Source organism: Kogia breviceps, chromosome 6, assembly GCF_026419965.1.
Source record: "Kogia breviceps isolate mKogBre1 chromosome 6, mKogBre1 haplotype 1, whole genome shotgun sequence".
Taxonomy (NCBI): domain Eukaryota; kingdom Metazoa; phylum Chordata; class Mammalia; order Artiodactyla; family Physeteridae; genus Kogia; species Kogia breviceps.
In genome coordinates this window covers 54408003-54424999 of record NC_081315.1, presented here as the reverse complement: position 1 = coordinate 54424999, position 16997 = coordinate 54408003, and the positions used below count along the sequence as shown (strand labels likewise).

General features: G+C 35.7%; 1 protein-coding gene across 3 annotated transcripts in view; it reads left to right on the top strand.

Moving 5' to 3' along the window:
* The window catches only part of ADAMTS3 (ADAM metallopeptidase with thrombospondin type 1 motif 3), a 286648-nt gene that overhangs the window by 262006 nt on the left and 7645 nt on the right, over positions 1–16997 (top strand). For all 3 annotated transcript variants that reach the window (XM_059067187.2, XM_067035816.1, XM_067035815.1), the window contains 5 exons: positions 1590–1670; positions 3433–3596; positions 9024–9189; positions 11758–11890; positions 15999–16206. In XM_059067187.2, coding sequence (XP_058923170.1) covers positions 1590–1670; positions 3433–3596; positions 9024–9189; positions 11758–11890; positions 15999–16206 — 752 coding nt within the window. The remainder of the gene's footprint in view (positions 1–1589; positions 1671–3432; positions 3597–9023; positions 9190–11757; positions 11891–15998; positions 16207–16997) is intronic.

Sequence of the window (16997 nt, the reverse complement as noted above, 5' to 3'; positions counted from 1 at the left end):
TCTTACTTTCATTGACTATTAACAGTTTACTGGCATTAGCTAACTGTTATAAATGCATTTTGACTTCAACATATAAAATTATGGAACATATTTTATATATTACCTAATAAAATATATACAGCTTATAGTATAGTCAATGAAACAGCAAGACTTTGATAAACATGAACCCTCCACTAATTAAAGACATTCTATTTAAGGGAAGATGAGAGGCGCCTTCACTTTACCCAAAGGAGCTCGTAATATTTCTCTTGCTGAAACAAGGGAAGCTAAAAATGTACTGGGTAAGTTGTAGCAAACTGCAGAAAGATGAGCATCCATAAATGGCATCAAGCTGTTTTGCTACACTTGGCATCTTAAGCATGTTACTTCCAGCTATTGCACTCAGGCAAACATGGTACATTTCAGGTACTGAGTATCACCCAGGCTCAGATGCTAAAAACCCTGACCCCAAAATGACCACTCCATTTAGATAAGACACTAATAAATATTGTAAAAGAGTTAGGTAAATCTACACAAAGGTAATCATTGTCCATATAGGAAATGACAGAGAAACAGATTTCTTTCTGATTCCATAAGCAATTTTGTATTTATAACTGAGTTTCTGTCAATACTCGTAATATATGAATTATAGGTTTCATGATGTAATATAAGTTGCATAATCTTCCTATATTCATTTTTTTCTTACAAGCGAGGTAAAACATCTTGGTTTCTCTATTTGCCCTGATTATCGTTGATTTATGGTTAGGATCTTAATTCTAAGTGATCTTAAGATAATTTTTTGGACACGTGATAATACTAAGGAAGTTTGTTATATAAGCCAATGACTGCAATATGATTCATATGTGATTTTAAAACCCAAGACAACCTATCCAGCATATTGGTTTTGTGATTTCTCAATTAGAAGATTGAACTTAGGGTACGTGTAGAGGCAATGCACAACATAACCTGCAGACATATTCCAACCAAATCTACAGCATATGTTTTAAAACATTCCCCTTTAAAATTTGTTTAAAGCTTTCAAATTAACTGCTGATCACAATAAATATAAATGAAAGCTACTCATTGATTTTTCTTTTGTAATTTCTTTGAATAAAGCAGGTGTTTAAATCTGAAGATATTTCATTAATTAGAAGTTTAGCTGTTTATACTTGCCACTTAGGCTTTTAAAATAGTATATAGACAGATAAAATATCTCAAGAAGTTCACCAACTAATTGCACTAAAAATGGACCCCTATTCAAAAGGATGGTTTAGAAAACTAAAGTCACATCGAGGGACACAGGGGAGTATAGTATTTGCCTGAATTATTGTTGACACAATTTGTAGGTCAGCACAAAATAAGTGACTAATGGGTTAGAAACTAGATTAATTTTGTTTCCTCAACTTAATTAAAAAAAAGATTCCTCTGATCTTATGCCAGATGTCACAAAAGCTACCAATGCTTTGAAATTAATTTCTGAAACTGCTTCTTTCGGTTTATGGATGCCCTCTTCTGCACACAGGAGCAATTAGAATGTAATGCCTGACTAACCATGGTTGTTGCTTTTGTTTTCTTCTTTGCTCCCTCCAATGTTTACTACACATGCAAAGGGTACCTTAAGATGTTTGATATACCCCCTGGTGCTAGACATGTGTTAATCCAAGAAGACGAGGCTTCTCCTCATATTCTTGGTAAGTGTTTCTGTCTGCTGGCTCTGCCTTAACATGCACTGAAAACATAGAAATGTCAAAGAAATAATATATAGATAGAGATACATATGTATGTATCTCTATATATACACATAAAATTCAAAATTATATGTAAATGCATTATTATGTGGTTTTTATTGCTCATTTCTCCCAACTATTCTTTCTCTAAAATAAGAAATATTCAAAACTAGAGTTTTAATTTTTGGTGAAACCTGGGTTGGTTCACCATGACGAAAAAAATAATTTCACAAGTTTGAATTTGTTATGCATTTTTGCTCTGTATTAGGAGATGAGAAAAATAAATGTTAATAAAATGCACTAAATTAAGGATAATATCAGAAAAATTTGCCATATTTATGTTGACAAATTAGTTCTGATATTTTGGTTGGTGCCCTACTGCATGCCTCTTCTTTTGGTGCATTTTAAGTTCTTTGACTGAAAAGCAACCACATCTGGATTTTACTAGTCCAATAAAAATTTTCCTGATATCTGTTATGTGTCCAGTTTCTGACTGGCACATGCAGATTCATTTTCTGCATGTTTTCTGTTTATTATCTGCAAATTATCCTGTTTATAATTTCTAAAAGAAGATTCTTTTCCTCCTTTATGAGAGGATCAGGTAGAAATGTCACTCTAAAGGGGTTTGTATTCAAAGTGAATGTACAAATGTAAACATAGCTTTCACATATTCCTTGGGCTATAAAAGCACTAAGAAGATTTCTGAAACTTACACATCTGTCAAACCTATGAAAATTTATAGTAAATTACTTTTCTAAACTTAGTAACTTAAAAAATGGATTTTTTATGGTGTTTCGTAGAATTTTTTCTTTTTGGTATTTAAAGTATATCCACTACTAGATTCCAAAATAGTCTCTGCTGTCTAGCTGTATTTCTTTCTCCAGTAAATGAAATTCCCTACTTTTCATTCTAGAATTCAGATTATTCTCCTTGGAAAAATTAGACTAGTTTAAAAATGTCAAGAGTAATTAATGCATTTAAGTAAAATTACTCATGTTTTCTACACATTTTCGGTAATGGGTAACAACTTTTGAAATTTTATTTCCTAACATCATTAAATGCCGATGCACCTCCAAACTTTAAAATCCCGTTTATTTTTTATCCATTAGAGAAAGCATTTTATTTTATAATGTATCGTAAATCTATAGTATATTACAAATTCTATCACCAGTAAAGAGCTTTTCCTGGTCATATAAGTAGGTAATGTGACCTGAGAATTTTATAGTCATAAGGACTAATTGTTTGTTGGCCTAAAAATTAGTTCACCTATTTTGAGTACCTATAATATTTTGACTTAACTTGAAAGAGATACACAGTAAAAAAGACAATGTTATACTCTGTCCTAGCATAAATCATTGTATTATTTGTTGTGGAAATAGCCATTCTTTTAAAAATATTTCCACCTTCCTGAGGAAATATATATGATGAATGGGTTAGAAACTGTTAACCTCTTCGACAGTGTTTTCAAATGGGAATATATGTTAACTTTTATTTCTTATTTAACCATCTTGCCACTGTTTTTAACTGGTTAGGAATGTTTCTTGAGAATTTTGATTGCCTAATGAATGAAGTAGGAGTCCTATCAGAAGTAACACTCATTTTGATCGCTTTGATGCTCATAAACACGGTCTTTCATTTATAGAAGGGGATAGACTTAATATGGATCTTCAAAGCTGTAGTATGATAAAATAAAATGTATGCCGGTTACTCATTTTTCATCCTTCAGCAATTAAGAATCAGGCTACAGGCCACTATATTTTAAATGGCAAAGGGGAGGAAGCCAAGTCGAAGACCTTCATAGATCTTGGCGTGGAATGGGATTATAACATTGAAGATGACATTGAAACTCTTCACACCGATGGACCTTTACATGATCCTGTTATTGTCTTGGTATGTGGCGTTACAGGCTCACTATGTAGTTGGTTTAGTTTATATTTATATAATTAATTTATCTCAAAACATGTTTACCTTGCTTATTTTTTATAATTCCATGTATCCTCCCCTCTTTATTCTTTGGGCAATCTTGTCATATATTTTATTTTATTTTATAGGTTATAAACCAAATAATACAGTATTATGATTTTTGATTTTAGTAATCAGTTATGTTTTAAAGACAAGAAGAGAAAAAATAGATTTTTATATTTAGCCGCATATTTACCATCTCTGATGCTCTTCATTTTTCTCTGTAAATCTGATTTTCCATCTAGTATCATTTACCTTCAATATAAAGAACTTCCCTTAGCATTTCTCGTGGTGCAGGTATGCATGCTAGCAAATTATTCTCTCAGTTTTCAATTCTCTTTATTTCACCCTCATTCTTAAAGGATATCTTCACTAGATATAAAATTGGGGGTGGCTAGTTTTTGTTTTGTTTTTTATTCTCTCTCAGCACTTTAAAGATGTTTTTCTGTTGTTGTAGGGAGTTCCAGGAATTTGGGGGCTGATCTAGGAAATAGATAAGACCGTGAGGTGGCAGTAGCACCCACACATATTGTTTGGGTGATGCCTTAGCAGGTTTGCTTATGGGGCCACCATCAGGAGGGAGACAGGGGCAAGGTAACTCGTGAGGGAAGGGGAAATTGAGAAGGGGTTTATGTGTCTAGCTGATGTCACTCAGCAGCACAGCGGGGAGACCGGGTCTGAGAACTCCAAAAGGTAGCAGCAGCAGCTTGGGGTCCTAATAGCCACAAAGTCTTATTTATAATTAGTGGATTTGGGGTGCAAAGCAAGCAGGCTCCAGATGGCTAGAAATCTACTTTTCTGGGCTACATTTAAAACAACTGGATATGTGAAAATCTGAGTTTGGTGCCAGCTGGCTTTAGAGCTAATGGGTGGGTCTCAACTTTCTGTGAATAAATAAGCGACCTAGGGCCCAATATACAGGAGCTGTCTTTGACTCATTTATATAGCATTTGTCTTCTTGAAGCTGTTATTTATGATGAGGAGTCAACCTCATTTAGGTTGCTGCTGTGCATTTAATGTGTCAGTTTTCTCTGACTGCATTTTACAATTTTCTCCTTATCTTTTTGTTTTGGTTTGGTTTGGTTTGTAGTTTGTCTGTGACATGCTTAGTTTATGATGTTCCTTGTATGTATCTGGTTTGGGGTTCACCAAGCATCTTGGCTCTGTAGGTTGATGTTTTTCACCAAATTGAGGTAAATTTTCCGTTATGTCTTCAAGTTTATGATTTTTCCCCACCTCTTTCTTTTCTATTCCTGGGATTCATTTACATGTATGTTAAACCAGTTGAAATTGTTCCACAAGTGTCTTAAACTTTGTTCATCCTTTTGTAATATTCGTCTTTTCTCTGTTCTTCAAATTGGATAATTTCTGTTGAACTGTGTTCAAGTTCACTGACTGTCTTATGTGGTCTCCAATCTGTCATTGAGCCCATCCAGTAAAGTTTACATGTCAGATGGTGTACTTTTGTTTTCTTGAATTTCCATTCAGTTCTTTTTTCTTTTTTTATAATTTTCATTTCTCTGCTGAGATGTCCATGTATTTTCACTCATTATGTCCAACTTTTCCTCTAAGTCCTGAGATTTCATACTGTCTGCTTCTATAGGCTGCTTTTTTTTTCTTGATTATGGTTCACATTTTCATACTTCTTACACTTTTTTATTGTACACTGAGCAGTATAGATGATAAGTTGTAGGGCATTTGGTTTATGTTGCCTTCCTTAAAAGCACTAGGTTTTATTCTGTCTGGTAGTTAATTTATTGTCCATTCCCACTAATCCTTTGAGGCTTGGCTTATCCTTTCTTAGGGCTGGTCTATTTCAATTTTGTTCTTATTTTTATGGCATGGCTTTCTGGTGCCTTAACTGAATACCTGAAGTGTTAGGGAGGCCATAAGAACACCTAGGGCCCTCAGACCTGCCTGTCCTCAGGTATCTCTGTCCTGCTCTCAGCCCTGCAGCAGCTACTCATTCACAGACAGCATGGTGTCTTGGCCTGGGCATGCATGGACCAGCCCTCAGTCTCAGGCCCATGCAGCTTTCTGGACCACCCTCCACGAAGCCCCCTTTGTTTTAGTGCCCTGCCCTGAAAGTTCCAAAACTCCACCCTCCTCCTCAGTTCAGTGAGACTGCTGTCTTGGCTTGGGTTCCTGCTCCCAGTACCAGGGTCCAGACCTGGCCCTGTCAGGAAGCCAGGGCCTGCCTGGCATGTTACTCTTCTCACAGGGATCATTGTCCTTTGCCATATTATTCTTGCAGAAAAAATTCCCTCTAATATTCTATCCAGTTTTATTGTTTTTAATCTCAGGAAGACAACTCTATTACTTCCTCATGGATGAAACCAGAAGCCATCAACTTAATTTGAATATTGTTAGAGTCTGTATAACAATATTTATTGGATTCCCTATAAAAATATTATACTAATCTAAAGTCAAATCTTCCCACTCAGTTCTAAGTCTTTTTTTACATTTGAAAATTATTTCTCATTGATAAAGTGTCTGTTCAAATCTTTTGTCCATTGTTAAAGTAGGTTGCTTTTTTCTTTTTAAGTTTTCAGAGTTCTTTATATACACTCAATATGTAAGTCCTTTGTGAAATGTGGCTTTCAAATATTTTCTTCTTGTCTGTAGTTTCTTTTCCTTCTCTTAGTAGTGTCTTTCACAAAGAAAATATTTTCACTTTAATTGAAGTCCAATTTATCAATTTTTCCTTTTATGGATCAAGACTTTCTTATTATATAAGATTTTTTTTTTTTTTGCCTAATCCAAGGTCAAAATATTTTCTTTTTTTGGTAAGTTTTATAGTTTTACATTTTAATCATTTAAATTTATGAACCATTTAAGCTAATTTTTATATACATTTTGTCTAGGTTAGGTCCTTAGTTTTGCATATGGATGTCCATATTAGCTATTGTTGCATAACAGATTACCCCAAACTGGGTGGCTGAACACAAGCAACATTATTATCTCATAGTTTCTCTGGGTCAGATATCTGGTAGTAGCTTACCTGGCTAGTTCTGGCTCAGGGTATCTCATGAGGATGCTCTCAGCTCTGGCGGCAGTCACCTCAAGGCTCCAATGCGGAGAATCTTTTCAGTTCCCAGCTCAGTCACATGGTTGTTGAAAGGCCTTGGAAGATTGCTCCCAAGCTTCTTCACATGGTGGTTGGCAGGCTTCTGTTCCTTACTACATGAGCCCACTGGCTGCTTAAGTGTCCTTATCACATGACAGCTGGCTTCCAACAGTGAGTGATTCAAGTGACTGAGAAAGTGAGAGAGTGCAACCAAGACAGAAGTCAGTCTTAACCTAATCTTAGAAGTGACATCCTTTCATGTCTGCTGCTATTTACTAGAAGTAAGTCACTGAGTCCGGCCCTCCAGTGAAGGGGAGAAGAATTAAGCTCCATTTATTGAGAGGGAAAGTGTCAAAAGACTTGTGGACACATTTTTTAAGCCACCACAATGTCCAGCACCATTTGTTGAAAAAACTGTCCTTTCTCCATTAAATTGCCTTTTCATCTATGTCAGAAATTAATTGTCCAAATTTAAGTGGGCTTATTTCTGGACTCTCATTCTCTTCCTTAGGTTAGATAACCTTATAGGAAAATATACATTAATCAAAGTTTTATTTAGATTATTTTAAGTTTGAATGATTGGAGATCAGAAGCTCTGTTTTACTCGTATGTAATTACAGAGCGTTCTTTTCCAGGAGCACAGGCGTCTGGCCTCAGAGCCCTGCCTTAAGTCTTTGCCAGTGATATTAGTGTGACCCCAGGGAGCCATGTGGGCTGGCGATATAAGAAGGAAATGTGTAGCTAGGACAGGGGTTATGGACAAGCTGTGCTCTGTCATCATGGCCTTTCTTTTCCTCTCTGAAAGACTGCAACCCCAGGTTCGAAGCCCCAGAGCATGGCAGCTAGGCCATCTGGGGTTGAAAGCTTAGACATCTGGCCACATATAAGGGCCAATATAGGGATTGATGCTCCATTTTTAATACTGTTTTAAAAACAAAGACTAAGGGGGAAAAAAGAGAACCCAGATAACCAAATCCTTCATCCTCACGGGTTTAGTATCAAACAAAAGCTGTTTCTAAAAGTTTAGTTTAAAACACTAATGAACTGCACATGTTTCTCCTTTTGTGTAATTGATATAATCCTATAAATGCTACATGAAAGTCAGTAAAAACTATCTTTTTTAAAAAGAGTGCTTTGCTAATGAACTAAAAATCAAATAAAAAACTGAGAATATGTTTGCAAAGTTTCTTATAAAAAGGATTAATATTCCTATTGCATAGATTATTTCGGAAAAAAAAGGTATGTATAGCAATAAAAAAAAAAGAGGACCTAACATGAACATGCAACACATAGTGGGCAAAATACAAGTGACCAATAAACTTAGGAAAATTAAACTTTACTATTTATCAAATAAATACCAATTAAAACAACAATCTTTTGCCCATTCGGTTAACAAAGAAGAAAATGATACAGTATGCAGTGCTGAATGGGGGCATTGTCATATACTTTCATTATGAAAGTAATAATTGTTCTAACTATTCTGAAGGGCCATTCACTAGTCTATTATGAGAGCTATAAAAAAGTGTTTGTACCCTTTAGCACACTGAAGAGAATCAGAAATCATCACAAAACTGGGGATAAATTTTAATCAAAATATAAATATTCATTTATATGATTAAATAACGCACACTAGGATTAAACACTATGCTGACATTTAAAAGTATGTCTTCGAAGAATATTTACTGTCTTGGGAAATGTGTGTGACACATTAAGTGAAATAAGCAAGACCAGAAAAGTATGTATGTGTACACACACACACACACACACACACACACACACACACAATATGCAAATATCTTGAGGCTATATCCCAAAATAATAAAAGTGACTTTAGTTTTCTCTGGTTTACTGGAATTATGGATGATTTTTATTTTCTTTATATTTTTCCATGATGTCTATATTTTCTGGATGGAACATTATTATCTTTATTATCATAACAAAACAGTCTTTCAAACAATTTTTAAGTACACTCAGGAGATATATAACTTGAAGAAATTTGTGGTGAATTTTATTGTAAGGTTATTATTTTTATAATACAAATTTTTTTCTTACTCTTCAGTGGATTTTTTTTTTACTTTTTAATGTCAAGGTATTTTATATATTTGCTTTTTTTTTCCCTTAAACAGGGCATACCTGTACTTTAGTGATAGAAAAACATTCTGTTTTTAGAAGCTACTTGAAAGTCTTCCAATTTTAATAAGATACACATTCTGAAATATTTGTAATTTTTTCATTCAAATTTAAAACTCTCTCAGGTGATTTACATATCTATTTCGTGTGTATGTTAGATTATACCTCAAGAGAATGATACGCGCTCTAGCCTGACATATAAGTACATCATCCATGAGGACTCTGCACCTACAATCAACAACAACAATGTCATCCAGGAAGAATTAGATACTTTTGAGTGGGCATTGAAGAGCTGGTCTCAGTGTTCCAAACCCTGTGGTGGAGGTAACAATTGAACACATTTATTATATTAAAATGTAATTCATAAAAAAGCCAATCTTCTTCCTTCTGCCTTAAGGATTGTCTCTAATTGAGGACATAATCTGAGAAATACCAACTATAACCAAATAATACAAAGCATTTTGACTGAAATCTCAGGATCTACAAAAGATAGGAATCCATTCATAACAGTGGTAGACCTTCTTAAAATCCCCTTTTGCCTTTCCTCCTTGTCTCATATCCATGTAGTGTTACCCTTAGTCGCTTTACTCTTTCCAGACTCTCCCAAATTCAGTGTCCTCTGGTTCTTGCCTTTCTTCTTTTCCACTTTTACTTTCCATACCTATGCATTTCTTTTCAGTGTTAATGAAAGAGCTCTTAGTTGCACTATGTACCAGGTACCATTTTACATATTAATGATGAATGCTCACAATGGCTCTATGAGGTCAGTACTATTATTACCTCTATCGTACTGATAGGCAAACTGAAGCACAGGGAAGATCAGTAATTTGCCCGGGGCCATGAGATACAAACCCAGGGAGGTAGTCTAGCTTCTTCATACATGTTCGTACTGCATTCTGCTGCCTCTCTGCTCTCTCTAGAGTAGATCCATTAAGCTGTTCTTAGAGTTTCTCAATCTCTGCCATCATCCATTCCTCTAGTTCAGAACAACAAATGCTCCAGAATACAACTGGCCTAGACAGAATTCTCTCAATGATACTGAATATTTGAGAACAAGAAATTATTTTGTTGTTTGTATAGGGAATGCCTGGGTAAATATTTCATAATTTTAAATTCAAGGATGTATTTAAAAATTTTTTTTTTCTCCAGAGGGGGCATAAAATGTTTTTAGGTAATTATTTTAAATGACACTTTATTCATCACAAGATGCTCATTTAATTTGGATCCTCCCTTCTATTGTCAACGTCTACTTGGTCACAAGACTTATCAGATACACTTTTTTGATATCTAGCAGATCTGTTCCTCCCTCACCAGGTTTCCCTCACAACTTTGGAAGGGAAGTCTCTTAACTAGCCAACTAAATTTGATTTTCTTCTCTTTGTTTATTTCCAGGGTAATCTTTCTTGAATGGATGAATGAATGAATTTGAGTAGAATTATATTATTTCCCTGATTCAGATACTTCAGTCTCCTAATGTGTTACCCTAAAGACAGAACATAATTCTTTTTTTTTACGGGGGTATAGTTGTTTTACAATGTTGTGTTAGTTTCTACTGTACAGTGAAGTGGAGTTCCCTGTGCTATACAGCAGGTTCTCGTTAGTTATCTGTTTTATAGATGTTAGTGTATATATGTCAGTCCCCGTCTCCCAATTCATCCCAACCCCCCCTTTCTCCCCTTGGTGTCCGTATGTTTGTTCTCTACATCTGTGTCTCTCTTTCTGCCTTGCAAACCGGTTCATCCGTACCATTTTCTAGATTCCACATATATGCGTTAATATATGATATTTGACACAACATAATTTTATGTCATATTCTTGCCCAAAGTGAAAACCTGAATGAATCTAATCATTAGTTGACAAATAAACCCAAATTGTGGGACATTTTACAAAACAGCTGGCTTATACATTTCAAAAATATTAAAAGACAAAAAGAGGCTCAGAAAGTTTTCCTAACTAATTCTGTGAAAACTAAATGCAGTGCATGATCATTGATTGGAAAAACATTGCTATAAAGAACATTCTAGGGACAATTGATAAATTTTGAATATCGTCTTTATACTAGATAATAGGATTATATTTGTGTTAAATATTCTGATTTTAAGATTATATTGTGGTTATGTAAGAGAATGTGCTTGTTATGAGCTGAGGTATTTAGAAGTGAAGAATCAGGATGTCAGCAACTTACTCTCAAATGGTTCAGCAAGACTTTATATATAAATGTATATATGGTATGTGTATTATATATTATAATTAATATATATATAAATATATATCAAATATGGTGACACGGTAACACAAGGTTAATCTAGATGCAAGGCATGTAACATGTTCATTGTGCTTTCCTTACACCTTTTTTGTAGATTTGAAATTTTTCAAAATTAAAAAATATATACACATATATTTTTTTAAACGTCTAAGTCAGTGCTTGTGGAGACCTTCAATAACTCCCTGGATAAAGTCCAAACATTTGTCTGGCATTCAAGTCTTTTAAGAACAGATCCTTTCCCATCTCCCACCCACTTCACATATGTTACTTCAGCCATTCAAAGAGACCTACAATTTTCTATATGTCTTTTCTGTAGACGCCTATGTCACTGGGTACTGTCGCCATAGCTTTCATATCTGACCCTCACAGGAGACTATTTATCAGGGTCTAGTTTATTAACAAGCATGCAGGTGCTATTTAATACTTTGTAATATTTATTAAAGATAAAGGATTTTTGTTTAATTTTTATTTAACTATTTAATTTGCTTCTGAAACTTCAGCACCTAGAACAGTGCCTGACTTATGACTCAATAAATATTTGATGAATGAATGAATGAGTGAATGATCAAATGTATGATGGAATGAATTAAGTGATTAAATCCAAAGAAATATATTTCCCTTACCAGGTTTCCAGTACACTAAATATGGATGCCGTAGGAAAAGTGATAATAAAATGGTTCATCGTAGCTTCTGTGAGGCCAACAAAAAGCCAAAACCTATTAGAAGAATGTGCAATATTCAAGAGTGTACACATCCACTGTAAGTGTTTATTTTAACTATCATATACTGAGAACCAAATAAAAAGGATTTAAATGTCTAGCTCTTTTTAGTTTTAACTTAATTTTTAGTCAAAGCTAATACATATACCTGGTTACAATGATCAGATCATTTCACAGGAATTATATAAAGCTGTAGTCCTGTGGGGTTTTTTCCCATATCTCTGCTTCTCAAAAATAACTGCTTTTATTTATTCTTCTCTTTTTTTATTGACGTATAGTTGACTTACAATATTGTGTTAGTTTTAGGTGTACAGCAAAGTGATTCAGTTATGTATTTTTTTCAGATTATCTTACGTTATAGGTTATTACAAGATAGTGAATATATCAATAGTTCCCAGTGCTATACAGTAAATCTTTGTTGCTTTTCTATTTTATGTATAGTAGTTTGTATCTGTTAATCCCATACTCTTAATTTATCCTTCCTCCCCTCCCTTTCCCCTTTGGTAACCATAAGTTTGAGTTTGTTTTCTATGTCTGTGAGTCTCTTTCTGTTTTATATATAGATTCATTTGTGTGTGTGTGTGTGTGTGTGTGTATCAATACTGATATTGATATTCAGAGTTCATATTATTCTAACAACATGTGTCTCTCTTGACAGTTGAGTCACTTAGCATGCTCTGCTTATGTTTCTTTTCTTATTAAACTTTGTTTCTCCTAGAGTTAGTGAATGTCTTGATTCTTATGTCTCATTTTCTACTACTTTTCACTAATTCATCCCCAAACTCTTCTCCTCTAAATGCTACGCACTCAAGTATCCTGTCCTTGTGTCTTCTTAGAGACATGTCCCAGAGAGTTCTCTGTGTTCTAGCTCCTGCCTGAGCTCCTACACAGCTTCCTTCCTGGGGCTTCTTTTTACCATCCTCCAAGGGATTCCTACTGCATGTCTCTTGTTTTGGACCTCCTGTTTTCTGCATTCTTTTTCTTACCTTATAGAGTATTCATTCATTCTGGTAGGGCATATCTTTCCGTTGTTTCATGAAAAAAGGGCATACAAAGGAAAAATTGTGTATAAGAATTAAGCTTCTATACACACCTAAGAAAAGTATATAAGACGTTAAAGTATAAGGGTATATAAAAAGTCTTCTATTCATACTCGATCATTTGTACACACACACACATATATATATATACACACACATATGTATAACATTCCAACCTATAATATATTTTTCTCAGAATTTATAAACTTGCTCCATTATTTTCTAGACTCCAGTTATGCTCTTGAAAAGTCATTTGCTATTCTAATTCTCAGTTATTTCTATGTGGCCTCTTTTTTTTTTCTATCTTTCAAAGTTTGTAGGATCATTTTGTTCCTAGTGTCTTGAAATTTCATAGTGATAAACTGCCTTTGTGCTCATTTTTTCTCATCTCTTGTGCTGTATACTTGTAGACTTTTTATTTATTTATTTATTTTTATTTTTATTTTTTTTTTGTGGTACGCGGGCCTCTCACTGTCGTGGCCTCTCCCGTTGCGGAGCACAGGCTCCGGACGCACAGGCTCAGCGGCCATGGCTCACGGGCCCAGCCGCTCCGCGGCATGTGGGATCTTCCCGGACCGGGGCACGAACCCGTGTCCCCTGCATCAGCAGGCGGATTCTCAACCACTGCGCCACCAGGGAAGCCCACTTGTAGACTTTTTAAAACACAAAAGTAATATTTTTTAACTCTGGGAAATTTTCTTGTATTTTTTCTTTGAAAAGTTTCCCCTATGATTTTCAATATTCTTTCTGGGAAATTTGTAATTAGGGTTTCGAGACAGATCTTCTTTTCTTTCCTGGTATTTACTGTTCTTCCTGCTGAATTTTTCCATTTTTGCTATTATGTCATTAACATCCAAGAGAGTTTTAACATCTAAGCGCTGTTTTGTTTATCAAATGTTCTGTTTTCCAGACATTTGATTCTTATTTCAAAGATGTAATAATATTTGTTTATCTTTCTTAGGCTCTTAAAGATTATTTGCTTTTTTTGTGCATTACTTCTTCTATTTCTTTTTTCCCTTCGTTCAGCATTTGTGTTAGAGACTTTCTGTGTCTGGTGAACATTGGCTGTTCACATGTATATAGACTGCAGCATTAAACTGCTGTATGATACGTAGGAATGTTATGGAGACAGTACATCCTGAGAGTTCTCATCACAAGGAGATTTTTTTTTTCTTTTCTTTCTTTGCATCTATATGAGATGATGGATTTAACTAAACCTGTTGTGGTAGTCATCTCACAATATATGTAAATCAAACCATCATGCTGAACACTTTATGAGTGTATGCCATTTTATGTATTTTTTTATCGTCTTCTGGGAATTTCAGGAGGGAATAAAGGTAACAAAAAGTATCTATGACTATGAAGTATATACTTCTCATGTTAACACCTATCTTTAAATAAGAGTCACAGTGGAAGCCTTCAAAATTGAGTAAAATTTCTTACTTGCCACAATTCATTCTACTGCCAGTTGAAAACCTATGGCAGTCTTAAACTCTGAATAGCAAAGACTGCCAAGGTTTTAACCTGTTTATATTTTGGTGCTCCATACATACAAAAAAAAAAAAAATTGCACAGGGAAAGTAACTTGGAAAGGATAAATAGTATGCCTCCATTACATACTAACAGATTGATTACCTAGTTGGAATCAATGGTGACAACCCTTTGGGACATATGCAATGATGAACTGTCTGTCATATTGTATCCATAGCTAATTTGGACAGGGCTGGGGCACTGACATTGAATTTGACATAGAATTTGGGAATGTCCCATAGGAAATCTTTTTGAAAATAAATTCCTTGGAAATATTTCTATCAGGTACATTCATGGAAGCAGTTTCTGCTCAGGCCCAGATGCATACAACCTTTACCTTTTCATCAGGTCCAATAAGGACCTATATGAAGAACTGAATTTTCCAAACATGATGGATATGTCAGGTAGCCTTCACAGCAACAACCATAGAGATGGAACTGTAATCTCATTTAGAATATTCAAACATGAGTAAACTCATGAGGTAGTGAAAAAGCAGCAGCAACCAAATCACCTTGTCATAGCAGGTATCAGATGGAGCCTTTTTAAATTTCCTTTCAGAAATTTAATACTGTGAGGCAATATGGCTGAGAATGAGTTGGTTTTATTTATTTTAATGAGATGGTTTTTATAATTTTATAATTATTTGTTATAATGAGTTGGTTTCTATTTTATTTTATTTTTATTGAAGTATAGTTTATTTACAATGTTGTGTTAGTTTCAGGTAGACAGCAAAGTGATTCAGTTATATATATTTTTATATATATATATATATATATATATATATAAGGAGATACAAACTGCTATATATAAAAGAGAGATAAAAGATATATATATATATGTTCTTTTTCAGATTCTTTTCCCTTATAGGTTATTACAAAATATTGAGTAGAGTTCCCTGTGCTATATAGTGGGGTTCTTGTTGATTATCTCTTTTATATATAGCAGTTTGTATCTGCTAATCCCAAACTCTTAATTTATCACTCCTCCATCCCCTTTCCCCTTTGGTAACCATAAGTTTGTTTTCTATGTCTGTGAATCTATTTCTGTTTTGTAAATAAGTTCATTTTTAGCATATTTTTAGATTCCACATGTAAGTGATATCATACTTGTCTTTCTCTGACTTCCTTCACTTATTAGTATGATAATCTCTAGGTCCATCCGTGCTGCTGTAAATGGCATTATTTCATTTTTTTATGGTTGAGTAATATTCCATTGGATATATGTGCCACATCTTCTTTATGAGTTGGTGCTATTTTGGGAAACTACCATCATGCCTGAACCTAAGGGGACAACTTTAAGATGAGTTTCAGAAACCCTCTGTGGATGATCCTTTTGGAGAAGAGCGGGTTGTTTCAGAGTCACTGGGAGACAGAATACTAGGGCATAACAAATAGATGTGCCCCGCCTATGACTGTTAGAAAGTTTTAAGACTTTTTGTTTGACGCGCCCGTCTTTCTGAACCTGCCCCGCGGGGCGGGGGCACGTCATTCAGAGGGCAGAAAGAGCTAGGCTTGCGGTGCAGGGAGGGGCACACCATGCAACCCGGTCCCCAAGCTCAGTCTTAACCCCCATCCTCAGCTGGGCGGCAGAAGAGTGGGAGCACTGCACCAAAACCTGCGGCGGTTCCGGCTATCAGCTCCGCGCCGTGCGCTGCCTCCAGCCGTCCCACGATGGCACCAACCGCTCGGTGCACAGCAAGTACTGCGTGGGTGGCCGTCCAGAGAGCCGCCGGCCTTGTAACAGAGTGCCCTGCCCGGCCCAGTGGAAAACGGGGCCCTGGAACGAGGTGGGTGTGCGAATTCTGTGTGCGTTGGTGAGGGGAGGGGTAAGCACGTGAAGTGTATTTTAATTTGGCTTCCGTATCAGGTAGGGTTTGTGTGAATTGCGAAACTGTCGCGTAGTTTGGAAGCATTACGCATCTGTAGGTATTAGGAAAAACTCACAGGTTAAAACAGTGTTTGCATGAAAGATTAGTTGATGGGGGCAAAGCACGTTTGGACGTCTTGTGACGCAGAGGCCTCTGAGAAGTGACTGACTGATATTCTGTCCGGTATTTTTTCTGGACTGCACCTTTCCTCCTGGATACATTCCAAATCCCTGACCTTGAATGCAGGGCCCTGCCCCATTTGACACCACACGAAGGCTTCTTTTTTTTCTTTTTGTTGAAGTATAGTTGATGTAACGTTACCTTAGAGTCAGGTGTACAACTTAATGATTGGATATTTGTATACATTGCAAAATGATAACCACAATACCTCCCATGATAACTCTTCTTAGTTCATCTTCCTTTATTCTAACTCTTTGTCCCAGTCTGAGTAAACTGTTTACTGTTTCAAAGACCGTGTTGGTCTGAGCCTGCTCCCTTTTGGCTGGCTTGCCCGTCTCCCTCCTCCTATGTGACCATCTGCCCCTCATCCACCAAGGCTCAGCTCCACGGTCCAAAGTACCGGCTTCCAGTGCTGCCCTTCCCGGCAGCCCTTCCTCTGCATTCCAAAGGCAAAGAGGCCTTCCAGTGGCCTGCTGATCACAGCAGTGTATTGTAACTCCTGTCTTTGAGCCTGTGCTCACCACTAGTCC